The 16,857-nt window shown below is 41.9% G+C and overlaps 1 protein-coding gene across 3 annotated transcripts in view; it reads left to right on the forward strand.

The window, feature by feature from the left end:
- The window catches only part of FAM149A (family with sequence similarity 149 member A), a 196,234-nt gene that overhangs the window by 159,611 nt on the left and 19,766 nt on the right, over nucleotides 1-16,857 (forward strand). For all 3 annotated transcript variants that reach the window (XM_073645354.1, XM_073645355.1, XM_073645356.1), the window contains exons 4-12: nucleotides 3,819-3,961; nucleotides 4,988-5,113; nucleotides 8,626-8,805; nucleotides 9,755-9,942; nucleotides 10,968-11,116; nucleotides 11,226-11,320; nucleotides 13,415-13,639; nucleotides 14,585-14,708; nucleotides 16,516-16,644. In XM_073645354.1, the coding sequence (XP_073501455.1) occupies nucleotides 3,819-3,961; nucleotides 4,988-5,113; nucleotides 8,626-8,805; nucleotides 9,755-9,942; nucleotides 10,968-11,116; nucleotides 11,226-11,320; nucleotides 13,415-13,639; nucleotides 14,585-14,708; nucleotides 16,516-16,644 (1,359 nt within the window). The remainder of the gene's footprint in view (nucleotides 1-3,818; nucleotides 3,962-4,987; nucleotides 5,114-8,625; nucleotides 8,806-9,754; nucleotides 9,943-10,967; nucleotides 11,117-11,225; nucleotides 11,321-13,414; nucleotides 13,640-14,584; nucleotides 14,709-16,515; nucleotides 16,645-16,857) is intronic.

Here is a 16,857-nt window from a genome sequence, read left to right on the forward strand (position 1 = left end):
CAATAAAGGACAATGTATGAGGCAGTGACACACACTGAGTGCACTACAACCAGACGGGGTTGAAGCACACACTACAGGGTGAGCTGCACTCACACACCAGACCTTGCAGACAGCGGTGAACAGTACAGATGCAGAGCACTGTGCACTAGCGCTGCAAGACCAAAAAAATTTCTCTATCTACTCCTATATAGTGTGTTTGGAACCAATTTAGCTGAATACGGATGGAACCACCACACTAATAGGAGATATCAGGAAAAATTATGAATTGGCAAAAAAGGACAATGTATGAGGCAGTGACACACACTGAGTGCACTACAACCAGACGGGGTTGAAGCACACACTACAGGGTGAGCTGCACTCACACACCAGACCTTGCAGACAGCGGTGAACAGTACAGATGCAGAGCACTGTGCACTAGCGCTGCAAGACGGAAAAAAATGTCTCTATCTACTCCTATATAGTGTGTTTGGAACCAATTTAGCTGAATACAGATGGAACCACCACACTAATAGGAGATATCAGGAAAAATTATGAATTGGCAAAAAAGGACAATGTATGAGGCAGTGACACACACTGAGTGCACTACAACCAGACGTGGCTGAAGCACACACTACAGGGTGAGCTGCACTCACACACACAGACCTTGCAGAAAGCGGTGAACAGCACAGGGAACTGTGCACTAGCGCTGCAAGGCACAGTGATTTAGAAAGTAGCTTGGGTAAAGCAGTATAGAGCAAATAGGTAGCTAAAACTGTCCCTCAGAACAACAGCGTCCTATCCCTAACTGAATTCACAGCAGAGTGAGCTCAAAATGGCGGCGGTGGCTTTTATAGTGCATCATGACATCATTTCAGCAGCCAATCACAGCCATGCCATTAGTTAAGATGCCTACATGCCTAACAGGATGTGCCCACACTTCTTAGGATCCTCATTGGCTGAATAAAATGAAAATGTCTCATTGCATTATGGGAACTTCCGATTCCGGTATACGATATTGCAAAAGTATCGGAATTAAGTATCGGAATTCCGATACCGCGAATATCGGCCGATACCCGATATTTCAGTATCGGAATGCTCAACACTAGTTGTAACCATAGATACCTAAGATACTGCAATGCCCTGCACATGGGGAAGCAACATAGTGAATCAGAAGAACTATACTACATTTCTGTTTGGAGATATTTGTGAGTATTATTATTCTCATGCCTTCTACATATTAGGATAAGATCTTGGATATCGGAATATCCCTTTAATTATTAACACTACAGGTCAATTTCTACACAGTAAAAACTCTTCAGCGTGTAGATGAAGTTTTTTTAAACCTCATTTACTGTCTGTTACTTTTGTATATATGCTGCAGGTTTCTGTGCACAAATCCACATAGAAAATCTTCAGCATTTATCCTATGTGTGCATTTAACCTTACAGCAGTATAATCGTGAATGCCACGTTACTTTCTGGGTTTAGCATATCTGCCAGCTCACTACTGTTAGGATATACTGTATATGTGTGTGTGTATATATACATATATATATATATATATATATATATATATATATATATATATATATATATATATACACATATACACAGTGCATTGTTTGGCCCCCTTGAACTTTTCTACCTTTTGCCACATTTCTGGCTTCAAACATAAAGATATAAAATTCTAATTTTTGGGGGGAAGAATCAACAACAAGTGGGACACAATCGTGAAGTGGAACGAAATTTATTGGATATTTTAAACTTTTTTAACAAATTAAAGACTGAAAAGTGGGGCGTGCAATATTATTCGGCCCCTTTACTTTCAGTGCAGCAAACTCACTCCAGAAGTTCAGTGAGGATCTCTGAATGATCCAATGTTGTCCTAAATGACTGGTAATGATCAATAGAATCCACCTGTGTGTAATCAAGTCTCCGTATAAATGCACCTGCTCTGTGATAGTCTCAGGGTTCTGTTTCAAGTGCAGAGAGCATCATGAAGACCAAGGAACACACCAGGCAGGTCCGAGATATTGTTGTGGCGAAGTTTAAAGCCGGATTTGGATACAAAAAGATTTCCCAAGTTTTAAACATCTCAAGGAGCACTGTGCAAGCGATCATATTGAAATGGAAGGAGTATCAGACCACTGCAAATCTACCAAGACTCGGCTGTCCCTCTAAACTTTCATCTCGAACAAGGAGAAGACTGATCAGAGATGCAGCCAAAAGGCCCATGATCACTCTGGATGAACTGCATAGATCTACAGCGGAGGTGGGAGAGTCTGTCCATAGGACAACAATCAGTCATACACTGCACAAATCTGGCCAAAATGGAAGAGTGGCAAGAAGAAAGCCATTTCTCAAAGATATCCATAAAAAGTCTTGTTTGAAGGTTGCCCAAGCCACCTGGGAGACACACCAAACATGTGGAATAAGGTGCTCTGGTCAGATGAAACCAAAATCGAACTTTTTGGCCACAATGCAAAATGATATATTTGGCGTAAAAGCTACACAGCTCATCACCCTCAAAACACCATCCCCACTGTCAAACATGGTGGTGGCAACATCATGGTTTGGGCCTGATTTTCTTCAGGGACAGGGAAGATGGTTTCAATTGATGGGAAGATGGACGGAGCCAAATACAGAACCATTCTGGAAGAAAACCTGTTAGAGTCTGCAAAAGACCTGAGACTGGGACGGAGATTTATCTTCCAACAAGACAATGATCCCAAACATAAAGCAAAATCTACAGTGGAATGGTTAAAAAATAAACGTATTCAGGTGTTAGAATGGCCAAGTCAAAGTCCAGACCTGAATCCAATCGAGAATCTGTGGAAAGAGCTGAAAACTGCTGTTCACAAACGCCCTCCATCCAACCTCAGCTCGAGCTGTTTTGCAAGGAAGAATGGGCAAGAATATCAGCCTCTCGATGTGCAAAACTGATAGCGACAAACCCCAAGCGACTTGCAGCTGTAATCGCAAGAAAAAGGTGGTGCTACAAAGTATTAACTCAAGGGGGCCGAATAATATTGCACGCCCCACTTTTCAGTTTTTAATTTGTTAAAAAAGTTTAAAATATCCAATAAATTTCTTTCCACTTCACGATTGTGTCCCACTTGTTGTTGATTCTTCCCAAAAAAATTGGAATTTTATATTTTTATGTTTGAAGCCAGAAATGTGGCAAAAGGTAGAAAAGTTCAAGGAGGGCAAATACTTTCACAATGCACTGTATATGTGTATATATATATATATATATATATATATATATATATATATATATATTTGTGTATATATATGTGAATACTTGTATTCAGACAGTGCCACTTTTATGGGGAGGTACACTAGGCAAACTAAGTCATCTACAGTATTTTCTAGGAGGCCTTGAACCCTAAGTGAACACTGAAAACACCCAAGTCTTATTTACTGATTTCTGGTTGTATTACTTGGGATCTGAATTGTAGTCATATTTGGACACTATATGGTTGAATTATATTGCAATATATGACAGTATTATCTTGGCATTATATAGCAATATGATGGTATTATACAGGCTGAAATTATGAGTAACTGAAATGGACAAGACCTTAACATTGATAGCTACAGTATATAATTGGCTGTTGATGGATAGAAGAGACAATGAATAAACTGATTAAACTGGAAGTTAATAATCTGAATACGTTGCTGTATACAAACTATATGCGTTGATAAAATAATTGACTCTGCTCTGTGTTGGGAAGTAGAATAACAAAGAGAGACATTTCTCTTCCATACAAGATGTCATGCACAGGTGTCTGGTGGTGATGTGTCTAATCATTTTCCCATTCTTACTACTTCTGGCAGGAGTTTGATAAAGCCAACACGCAGAGAGTGCACCAGTTGTTCTGGGATGTGGATGAGATGCTTTTTGAAGGCAACGTTACTTCTCAAAACAAGAATTTACAAGCAGAATGCAAAGACTGGACCAAGAGATCTCTTCATCTTAGGTAACATGATCTACCAGCGTCGTACCCAATGTAGATAAAACTTGGCACTCAAAAGGGTTGCAGTGAATGAAAAGTTTGTTTATTTAGACAATCTTTATAGTTTAACATTTTCGGTCCTACATTTGGACCTTCATCTGAACTGATTGCTGCCGGACATGAGAAGAAACTGCCTAAATAAACTAACTTTTCATTCATTGCAACCCTTTTGACTGCCAAGTTTTATCTACATTGATTACGGGTTGGAATCCTACTTGGGCACCTCTTCACACATCATGAGTGCCGTATATCTTTCTACACTACTAGCATCGTCCCATGAGCTAAATGTTGTTTCTTTCATTGTCACAATGGTCACTACACATAATAAACATCTCCTGTAATCTGGCTCCTTTTTGGGTTACACGTGGTTATAAACTCTTTCATAGTGTGACACTTTGTATGTTGTTGTTTTATGTGTTTTATGTGTTTATTCTCCACCTTTCACCTCTGACCTTGGTGCCTGAGGGGGCACAAAGTCTCCTTCTGTCACATAAGAAGATGCTAGTGTTAGGCTTCTTTGTGACAGGTATATCTGAACCCCCTTTTGGTTATGACTTTTTTTCCCACGGAGTAAGATGTTATTAAATTTGCCCTGTTTTATGTCTGATAAAAGGCTTGGGACCTACCTCCCTACCTACCTGACAATAGTCATTTAATAACAGAAATAAAGAATTCATTCATTATACATCACTCCTCAGGCTCTGCACTAGAGTATTAGTATTGCCCAAATTTTCTGTTAAAGCTCTGTTCACACCTCTCCAGCATACCTCAGACAGAAGACTAGGCTCTCCCTTTTTTATAGCGAGAAGTCAACAAAGTGTGAACAGAGTCTCAGTTTGTCTTTCACAATGCATTAGATGCCAATATCAGTTTATTATTATGACCTTTACTTTTTTGGACACATTTTTCATTGAAATTGTTAGTAATGTTGAAAAGTATAACGAATAAGTTTATTCTAAATGTTTTTTTTTTATTACTTTTGTATTTTAGAATATTAGGAAAACAACTTATATTTCCAAAGGATGAAGGTTTCCAGCACTTTCAGGGTGGGACCTCTTCTTCAAGTTTTTCTAGAGGTTCGCAGAGTATTACTGAGAGCTCCGACTCCTTGAGGCAGTAAGTAGAGCAGTCTTCCACAATCCATCCCCTTCCTCCCTTTATTCTGATAGTGCAGGTGGTCGGTTGTGACTTGTAGGATTGCTGCTTCCAGCAGGTGGCGCTATAGAGCTCTAGTCCTCGTCCTCTCTGAAGAGGTAATTTGCATATTAAATTTCCCAAAGGAGCATTGTACAGCGAATAAGCCTCCTTACCTTGGCATGCCAGGGCTGGAATGTCACTCTCCACAAGGAGAAACGTTACCCCTTATTCACACACTGTTTATTAATCTGCATACTTCTGTTTGGAGTGTGACCTTGAGAAAAATAAGCTGGCCCCATAAATCTACCCGGGGTGACAGATCACTTGCAATGAAGCATCAAATAAAAGTTATAGGAATACAATGAATTTTAATGTGTTTGTGATATATAGCCAAGAGTACATAAAATAATCTGCAATATAGCACTTTGTACCAGAGCTTGTAAGGATACATTCAACTACACAGATGGGTCATAGAGTGCGCTACCTGGTACCAGGTACCTTCTAATAAAAGGGTTTACTGAGATCAACAAAAATGTAACCAAAATCAGTAAACAGCATAGGATGGCAAAAGTACCATTACCTGATTAATTACCTTTCTCCAATGATATCACTTTGATTCTCCCCGCCAGTCTCTTATTACTTCCCTGCACCTGGGGCCAATCACCCATCTCAGTGATGACGCCGAGGTAGATGGCACAAGACCGCTGAAGCCAGTGATTGACTGCAGTGGTCACATAAATAGACAGCATATGACTGTGACGCGCCCCCTGTGCCGTTTGTGTGTGGGGATGCCCGGAACCGGACCTCTTGTGGATGCTGGGGGTTGTAGTCTCCGTGGCGGCGATCCGGTCCTTGCCCAGGGCGGTCAAACCAAATGGCAGTCTATATGCTGAATGTCCAACTACGCCACCCGTGGATTGCGGTCAGAGTGAACCGCCGCTGCAGGGCAGACCACTGAGGCTGGTGTTGTGGGTGCAGCAGAGGATAGTATAACTCCCCACGGGAGGAGTATAGCCTCAGGGCAGCAAGTGTGGATGTTGGGGGTGATGGTGCGCGGGAGCAGCAGTAACGACACAGAGTCCTGAAATGCAGTCCAGGGTATTTACTCACAGTTCTTTATCCACGTTACTACAGCTGGTCATAACGTCCCACGTCGCACTGTGCTCACCAGGTGAGGGGCTCGGCCTACTCCCAGATAACTTTGCAGCGTTTCACAGGACCCCCTTTGTGTGTCCTTTCTCTGGCCTGTCATACCCTGCCAGTGACCTTGCTTCTGTCCAGCTGCCTCGGGCCTTCTCGGGCAAACGTTGGTGCCGTTTCCCTGACCCTATGTGGTGCCTTCCTAGCGGGTGTAGCGAGGGGCTGCGCCACATAAAATGTCACAGCCTGCGGTTTCTAGCTGAGGGTAGTTCCCCGCCTCCACTAGTTTCGGGGACCGGTCTCCCCCTTTGGCCTGACCCCCCTACGCAGGTAGATTCGGGCGACTCGCCAGTCCACATCCCTGGGGTCCCTTCGTTCCCTGTTCCTGGAGTCTCCTCCGCTCCTCTTCCTTCCTTCTCCTTCCTCCAGGCTCCGGCCGCTCTCGCCGGCCTGCCTGCGGAGCAGAGCTCGGTCTGAGCCTCTGCTCCCTGTCTTCTCTTCTGACTGAACTGAGCTTCTTCTCCCTGTCTCTAAGATGGCTCCCACCTTTTATACCTCCCTCTAAGTGCACCCAGGAACTGCCCTCTCCCTCCTATGCACCACAGGGTCCCCCCTTCCTCGGTGTTCCCTCCCCCCACTCCAGCCAGGGACAGGGACTGTCGTGCTCTACTTGGAGCATATCGGTCGCCCTGCCCCCCGGAAATGTGGTGTAATGCATGCAGGTGTCAGGGTCCTGATCCACACCCCATCCTTACCTGGAAGTGAGATATCGCACATCTGGTTGAGATGCAATACCTCTGTAGCGACCGAACCCTCGGGGCGCTACAACTGCTACAGGGAAATAAAAAGAGACCAGCAAATTCATCAGGTAAGTAATTGGTCTTTTTTCTGCCATTTACTGCTTAGTTTTGCTATAAAAAGAGCCCAATTCTATTACTCTGCCAATTGCAGCATCAGAGTAATGTGAATTTGTGGATTTTCAGGACAATGGACATATTTTTTTTTGAAAATACAAGTAGTAATTAGCATGGGGGCTAAACATTTTTCAAAAAAATCGTCTGTACTTTAATGCCAGACCCTTAAAAGAGAGAGAATGTTTTTTTGTACCTTTCCAGCACTGACTTTAAGCTTCTGGTATTTGGAAAACCTCCCTATACTTACATTTTTTGGTCATTTAGGATTAGGAGCCAGATCCTTTAGATTCCCATAGATTCAGGGGCTTAAGGAAATATTCAGGGTGGGCCATTTATATGGATACACCTAAATTAAATGGGAATGGTTGGTGATATCAACTTCCTGTTTGTGGCACATTAGTATATGGGAGGGGGAGTATATGGAAGGGGGGAAACTTTTCCAGATGGGTGGTGACCATGGTGGCCATTTTGAAGTCGGCCATTTTGGATCCAACTTTATTTTTTTCAATGGGAAGAGGGTCATGTGACACATCAATCTTATTGAGAATTTCATAAGAAAAACAATGGTGTGCTTGGTTTTAACGTAACTTTATTCTTTCATATGTTTTTTTTACAAGTTTATGACCACTTATAAAATGTGTTCAAAGTTCTGCCCATTGTGTTGGATTGTCAATGCAACCCTCTTCTCCCACTCTTGTTAGCAACACCGCAGAAGAAATGCTAGCACAGGATTCCAGTATCCATTGTTTCAGATGCTGCACATCTCGTATCTTGATGGTATGGTGTGGTATATGGGGTACAAAGATAGTGGGGCCATTCTAGATCAATGGAAACCTCAATGCCACTGGATATCTGAAATTGCTACATGATGATGTGTTGCCCTCTTTATGCACTGAAGATGGCACGTTCCCTGAGTTTTTCCAACAAGATGGTGCACTACCACATTATGCATTCCTACATGAACAATTTCCTGGAAAGTGGATTGGTAGTCGTGGGCCAGTTGAATAGCCACCAAGGTCTCCCGATCTGACCCCCTTAGACTTTTATCTTTGGGGTCATCTGAAGGCAATTGTCTATGCTGTGAAGATACTAGATGTGCAGCCAGGTGTATAATAAATGGCCCACCCTGTATTTTGTTGGTCACAATTGCTAAAGGAAGCATAGTCCATGAAGAAACTGCCTTTTGTAAGTTGGTTAATGTGATCTTGGGGTCCCCGTTCTCCCGACAGGTGTGGGTTCCAGATATAAGAGCCTTACCAGACACTCGTGTGGAACATCCAGTAGATATGTTATCAATGTGTATGATAGGAATATCCTTTTAACATATGGTGTCTAAGTTTCCTACAGTGGTCAGTACTTTATTTGTACTTTATAGTACTTTATAGTACTATATTGATAAAGCATTAACACTTCAATGTAATATCTAATTTATTTCAGACTCTGTGTATCTGGATCACAACTTGTTCCTACAGTATCACCTTTACAAAGAACTGAGGAGTCCACATCTAGCGCTAGTTCTTTGGGTTCTGATTCATCAGTTTATTCCTTCCTGGAGGAAGAAATCTACGATGTGGAAGGCACTATTGAGGAGTACCTTGCCTATGACAGCCGAGAGCAGTAAATAGCACATTTTCTTATATTACTCAATAAGACTGTGACTATTAGCAAGCATTACATACGAAAGATGATGTTAATATGAACAGTCTTCAAATTGCTGATAATGGCAAGCTAAAGGCCCCCATACACACTAGACTATGTAAGCTGCACCTGCCGATATCGACAGGTTGGGCCGACACTTTAATGTGTGCGGGGAAATGTCCGGTTGGACATGTCCAATTTCAGACTGCCAGTCACTTTATTCTCTTGGAAAAAAGCCTCGTGCAGAGATGTCTCATAGAGGACACGGGAGAGCTTGGCTGAGTGAGTACTCCTTTCTATGGGAGAGACAGCCAAAGTGTTTATTGGCCAAAGCATTGTTCTGCCGACAGCCATCTAATGTGTATGTCTTCAGCACATAAACCTCATCTTTATATCTTAATCTGCGTATGAAAATATTAGTGTATAAAGGGAACCTGTCACCAGGTTTGTACCATATGAGGTAAAGCCAGTACCTTTCAGCCCCCATATACAGCATTCTAATAAAGTAAAGTACTGCAGTGCGCATGTGCCAGGAGAGGTCAAAGAGCAAGGTGCATGCGCACTACAGTACTTTATTCTGCCCTAGTCAGAACAGAGAAGTGCGCCTGCACAGGAGTGCGATGCCAGGGATACTGTGTGGATGACGTAGTGACTCGTCATCCGCGCGAAGCACAGAAGGAGAGCTGCATCGAAAGAAGAAGGGAGGCACCGTACCAAGACCAGGGACGCCCATCGGACGGGATCGCCCCGCAGGTGAGTATAATAAAAGGTTCTTTTCTTTTGTTGCAGGCCAGATTGGGGGCATATATACATCATATTAGTATGCTGTATATGAGGGCTGAAATGTGGTGGTCTTATCTCATTTGGGACGAACCTGGTGACAAGTTCCCTTTAAAGATTGTAAAATTAAGTCTTCTTCAACCATTAGTGATGATGAAGGTATGGATCAAAAGAAAACGCAACTTCATCAAAAGAGGACTAAGCGGGGCATTCCTCCTGTCTCCCCTAATGACTGCATGAAGGACACTGTTGCTGCAGAAGTTTTTGATGATACTTGGAGGACTATTGTGGAATCAGTGCAAGAACTCCTCATTAAAACATGGGAAGTCGCCTCAGGTACACAAATGAAGGCTGAATGGGAAATTAATCTTCTGTTGGAGGGTAAATTGTAAAACATGTTTTGTTGGGACAACTTCATACCCACTTCTGATATTTTCGTGCTTATATTTTGCATATGATGTAGGTACCACAATAGTATAGAAGACAGTAAACCTACAACTCAAAGTTGGTTTTCTGTTCTCCAGATTTAATGCACAGTCCATGTATAGCAGGGCTTTAGCAGCTTGGTTGAGATAAAGCTTAGTTACTTATAAGGGTTTTCTGGGCCAGACATTATTTTCTGTAGTCAATCTGTTGGCAGCTTGCCGAATCCTAACAGTGCAATGTGATATAATAGGACATTGAGAGAAGCAGGAAAAGAGCGAGTTGGCACTTGACGCCATCTAGCAGGAAAACAGAGCGGACTCCTGACTGTGCATATTGCACAGTGTTAAGATTTGTCAAGCTACAGTCAGATTGACTGCAGAAAAACATGCCTGTCCTGGAGACCCCATTAATGTAAGGTTAGTTTTAAGACTGCAGGGATAAAGTACAGTAAAAATGTATCTGTATGCAGAAAGGCATTGTCAATGTAATAAATATCATTAGCCAGTATAAGTGCTGATCACCTTCTGGTTGACAGATATAACTGAATTTACATTTTTTTCACGTTATTTAACCATTTCTCAACATAGTATAGCATTAAACATGTCAATTAAAAAAAAGGAAAAAAATAAAAATAAATAACATATTCATGTCCTGTAGGACATTTCTTGTTGGGCTCATTATTCATCCAGCTTTGAGCATCTCAATTATATCACCCGACCTTAACTTATTTATGGGGGGAAGATTGATGCCATGTAAGCCTTACCATGTATGAAGCAGAATTTTCAGCATGTTTGGACCAGTTCAGCAACAGAGAATTTGTCAGGAAGGATTCCTTGATCTCAGGAGGTCCAGCATTACCATATTTTTATAGGGCAATGGTTGTTGTAAAAACTTTTTACATTTTATTGTAACTAATGTGAAGTCTCAAATTTCAGTAGAAACAAAGCAAGCAGGAAAGATCCATAATTCTAGAAACCACTACCTTCAGCTTCCCCGGATAACATCAGGATCAGCAGGTGTTCCTCCATCACGCGGCTCGGAGGCTCGGAGCATTTCCTTTGGTGCTTATGTTTTTACATCACAGGTACAATCTATGATAACGCAGCTGTTCCTCCCACCGCCCCAGCCTTTATCTGTCACTGCATCTTATACTATGTGAAATATAATTTTCAGCATTTCCTACTGTCTTGCAGACAAGTCGTAATTTCAATAGTGACTTGAATGGAGTAATGACAATACAAGCTAAACCTCTTCAGCACCGCCATGCTGGCCTAGTAGAGAAGACACAGTATGTATACTGCATTATTTGACATATTATCATGAAAACTTTACACACACTGGAATAGCCAGGTTGAGTCTGCCAACTGCATTATTGTGTGGTGTGATAACTCACAGGATGAAAATATGTCAGTAAATTTTGACAGTGGGTCAGAACTTCTGTGTGCCCATTTGACTCTTAAGTTTTCCTAAAGGTGACTCAAATAATTATAGTGGTTATAGTCTGTCAGTGAGGCACAGTCTTAATAGGTTAGTTACATATGAAAATTGAGGCACATAGTTTGAGGATTATGATACTAAGAAGGATGGAACTTGGTGTTTATACCACTACTAAGAAGCATGAAGGCTAGTGGTCTATAAGGCACAGAGCTTGGTAGTTGCATCATAAGAGGAACAGTCTGTAGGCTTGGCGCTTACATTCCTCTGAAGCACACAGCTTGGCGGTTATACTAAGAGGCATACAGCTTGGGGATTATACTAATTAGAGGCACAGAGCTTGGGAGTTACACTACTACACTAGAAGGATGGAGCTTGGTGGTTATACTACTAAAAAGCATGAAGGTTAGTGGTTATGCATCTAAGAGGCATAGAGCTTGGAGATTATACTAATAAGAGGCACAGAGCTTGGGAGTTACACTACTAAGAAAGATGGGGCTTGGTGTTTATACTACTAAGAAGCATGAAGGTTAGTGGTTATTGCAATGTCTCTGTATTCGAACCCTTGGTTCTGTGGTCGGTGTCTCTTTCTGCTGAGCCACAGCAGATTCATCTTTTCTTTGGGTGTTTTAGCTCTCTTATCTTTTTTTTCTGTCGGTTTTGGGTAACAGGTGTTTTTTATTTACCCTGTTTGTCTGACCTATCACATTTGGGGTGCAGCTTTAAATACTTTCTCTTACTGGTGTTTCCTGCTGGTGATAGACTTTGTGGATTCATTCATTTAGTGGTAGTTTGTGTTGATTGCAGTTGTTTTGTGTGTGATTCCTTTATTTCTTAGGGAACTGCTATTCTAGTGATCCTAGGGACTGCTAAAGACATTCAGAGTAAGCCACTGTCGAGTGGGGGCACCATTGCATTATCTTAGGGTGTCAGCCTCCTCGGTCAGGCAGGGGGAGACCAGGGTCAGAGAAGGGCTTTTTTCTAGTCTGAACAGGGACCTGTCAGGTTCAGGTATTTGTCTTCCTGGCTTGTACATTACCTGTGTGAATGTGCTTTGGCAGTCATAACAGTTATGCTTCTAAGAGGCACAGAGCTTGGTAGTTGCAGAATAACAGTAAATCTCTTCCACTCTAACAACAGACAATTCTCAACAATAACTATCTCAGCCAAGCTACTCGGGGCTTACAGGAAACTATCATAGCACACCTTGCATTGCTTCACTGGTTTATTGTATAACTTATTCTGGAAACAAACTCTCTCTTAGGCTAGGTCTCCAAAAAAGGCCACAGTTTCTGGTGCATTTACTTTTTTTCGACTATTTTTTTTTAAAATAACTATAGTATAGCCATATTTTTAAAAGGAAGAAACAAGCCAGGCTTACCACTGGAATCCACCTGCTGCTCTGACAGTCTCTGCTGGACCAGAGATGATGAAGTCGCTACCAATAGTTACCTGGTCCTGCACACAATCAGTAGCCTCGGCGGTCAACTCTGGTAGTCACTTCCAGTATAGTGGAGACTGTTGGATCAGCAGCGCTGGAGAAGAGGAGGATCCCAGTGGTAAGTATGACTTGTTTTCTTTCTTTTATAGGCATCCCTACACTAAAATGAGCAGAAATCTTCCTTTAACTGTACAATGTTGCACTGTAAATAAATAAACACGCTGAGTATGCAACTTATCAATAGCTGTGAACAATTTGACTTTTCATACCAATCATTTACAAGGAAAGTATATATGGTAAATTTCCCTGTTACATGAAGTCAAGGTATTTGCATGTATTGGAGAGATGTTATACAAAGCAAATAGTTTCCAAATTATTTGTATACACGAGAAACTATGTGCAGTTTACACCCATGCACCATAAATGCAATAGTTAAAACATGATTTGCTGACATTTTTATGAATTACCATCCAGGAAAAATAATTATCTATTTTCTTTTATTTCAAGTGATCAAGAAGATAAAAGTTTATCTGTTATGCCGAGGGTTATAAACTCTGCCAGAAATCGACTTGGAAGGTTGAGTGACAACAGTATTTTTTCATCCTCTCGGATTCTGCACACTCCTTCTAGGAAAACAGCCGCTCAGCGAAGACTGCCTTCTCTAACATTAGATCCAGCACAGTCAAAAACACCCAATGTTTACAGTGATGAAGTCCTCAGGGGTACAAAGCTGTGAGTCCGTGCAGGGAATATGTAGTTCTTGTTATTGCTGCGCGGCACATTTCTAGTGGTTTGTTTACCATTGGGGAACCAGACATATTACTTCAGGTACAACTGAGGTCCTACTCTTACTACTCACTAACCAGTCCAAAATATAACACGTGGTGAAGAGTCACACTGGTTATTATAAGGGAAAAGGTCTTATAACGTTATGATGAAATGATATGGTTCTTACCCTAGTATTAAAGCGAACCTGTCAGCGGATACGAGCTGCCCAATCCACGGGCAGCATGTATCAGCACTGGCTGCATGAGCTCTGCATGGTATATTTGACTCTGAAATACTTCAGCGTTTCAGAAAAAAACATCCTTTAAAGGCACCGAACAAGCAGGTCCCCGGCGGCTTCTCTCCATTCGCTGGTCTCGATTGACAGGTCTCTGCCTATATGCGCACGTAGGCAGAGACTACGGCCGGCTCTGAACTGATGCACTGCTGAGCCGGCTGTCAGTCAGTGCTGGCTGTCAGTCAGTGCCGGGGCGTGGTTACAGCTGCCACTCACTATGTACTGAGGTGACTGAAGCCGCGCCTCTATGACTGAAAACCAGAGGCAGCCTGGAGGAATAAACTTAATTTCCTCCTGCCAGTCAAGCCTTTAGTGCTGTGGCCGCACGACTTTAGAAAGCTATTAACCTGAAGATTAACCCTATATCTGCAGGTTAATAGCGTTTTTTTTACATGACAGATTCCCTTTAAGTCCAACCAATAAACCATCAGATTATATATAGAAAGTGTGTGTGTCTTTGTTTAACTACATCTTCAAATATGCTGCAGTCATAGTACCCACAGATCATATGATTAATACAGACCTGTTATTTGTGATTCAGATATAGGAGAGTTTGCTTTAAATCCCTATTGCAGGTGCATAAGTAATTTTTTTATTTAAATTTTCTATTTCAGACACACTGGCCTAGACAGGCTATCTTCACCATCCATCCAGGCCAGCAGGAGTAAATTACCACCTATTCACTCATTGGAAACAGTGGATCAGCAATTATCGGTGCCCGGATCTCGGCATTCTGCTGTATGATTACAAAGTTTTCTTGTTCAAAAAAGTTTTATTCAGTATACGAGCCTCGTACATGCCTCTACCAACAAAAAATCAGGCGGCATTCACACTGCATGCCAGAATACAACTTCTGTTTATTCCTTCAACGGCATTACAGAGATGTAACCGTCCGTTGTGTTACAGCAGAACATGTCTCTTCCTGTTCTCAGCATTTGGACACGGCCCCACTATCAGTATTTGGTCAGTATTCAGTCAGTATTTTTTCTCAGGAGTGGGAGGCAAAACCAGTTGAGGAACAATCAGAGAAAAGGTATAATAGAAACAAGTCACCAATTCTGCATTTATCACCCACTCCTGGTTTTGTCTCCCACTCCTGAGAAAAAAATACTGACCGAATACTGATAGTGGGGCCGTGGCCTTAGGAGGAAAATGATGATACAAAGGGGGTCAATACAGGGTGCTATGTTTTAGCATTAATTTAGCCTATTTTTCTGTGATCGTACAGTAAATACAAAACCCAATACACAAGCTATGTTGCACTTAAAACTACACAATCTGTCTATCAGGTGTCTTAGTAGAGCCCATTGTGAGCCCTTTTCTTACAGCTTAGTCAGAATATTGTGTTTTTTTGTTCTAGTGTTGTCTATATATACAATGGATCATGCACGGACAACACAGTGACTAACTCCAGCCATGTGCCAGTGCATCTGAGTGATTTTATGCACGGACCTCAGAAAAATTGCAGCATGTGACAGTCAGGTCCATTCCACCCTGAAATTTCTTTTTCTCCTTTTCAGTACATTACATATTAAAATAAATAGTGTCACTTAAAACTATTACGATCAGAAAGCGATGCACAGTAGATGGAAGAAAACAGGTAGTGCAATTGGCAGATGGGGACAAAACAAATTAAAGCAAAATTGCTGTGGGATGGGAATAATATGTCCTGATATAAGACAGGCAGCTCTTTTCATAAGAGGGAATAAATAGGATTTGTTCACAAGGCTGTATATTCTGCCCACGCAGGGTCTGTGATATTCACACTAAGTCCACGGTCATACATTCAGTATTAGGTCAGTATTTTACCTCAGTATTTGTAGCCAAAACCAGGAGTGGGTGATAAAAACAGAAGAGGTGATGAGTTTCTATTAGACTTTTCCTCTGATTGTTCCACTCCTGGTTTCGGCTTACAAATACTGATGGAAAATACTGACCAAATACTGATGTGTGAATGTGGCCTTAAAACAAGTCCCATCACAGGAAAGCAGACCCTATTGAGATTAGCAGTAAAGTCCTGAATGTGGCCTGTTTTTTTTTCCTTATCTTTAATAAAGATTAAAGGGGTTTTCCACCCCTTAAAGAAGTGACCCCCAAACTCTCCCCCTGGTTCAGCACCAGCGGCAGCGGTGATATGCACTGTAGTGACTGACCATGTCACTGCGGCAGCCAAAACACAGACACCGGAGCAGCGACAGACAGCAGTCGGTAGACCGGGGGAGGGTGATTACTTGTTATTTTGCATGACTGCAATCATTTGGCCACCAAATTTTTTGTAAGTGGAAAACCCCTTTAATATAACCAATATATCGACTGCGATACAAGTCATCACACATGACCATTTCACCCTTTGTATTTGTCTAATATATCCATGGATTGAAAAACCTAATTGCATAATACTGTGAGGTACACATTATTCAGTGGGAGCCTATGGCTGGCTTAGGCTGGGGCATATGCTCGGTGTTGCCAAACTTTACGTGAACTTAGTTTTGTTTGTTTCCTTCTTTTAGAGGAAATCTCTAATGGTTTATTTTCCACCCAACAGAACAGAGCAAAGCAACCGCACAGCCGAGTATCCAGTGCAGTGCCCGACACCACGGGACGGCGACCCCTGCGTGAGAGAGCGGTGGTAATGGAACAGTTCTCACGACCCAATACAACACATACCTTCAGAGTAAGTTCACAACTGGCAACAGCTGTACTGATAGAATAATACTATTAGGCCACGTTCACACACTCAGTATTTGGTCAGTATTTTACATCAGTATTTGTAAGCCAAACTAAGGGCTTGCTCACGTTAGCGTATAAAAAAGTAGCTCCGAGTAGAATCCGTATGGTTTAACTTATGTCATGCGAGTGCTATGCGAGTGTGATTTTTTTTTTCCTC

Source organism: Phyllobates terribilis, unplaced genomic scaffold (genome assembly GCF_046119375.1).
Source record: "Phyllobates terribilis strain yellow unplaced genomic scaffold, ASM4611937v1 Scaffold_1__5_contigs__length_1240528914, whole genome shotgun sequence".
NCBI classification, from domain to species: Eukaryota; Metazoa; Chordata; class Amphibia; order Anura; family Dendrobatidae; genus Phyllobates; species Phyllobates terribilis.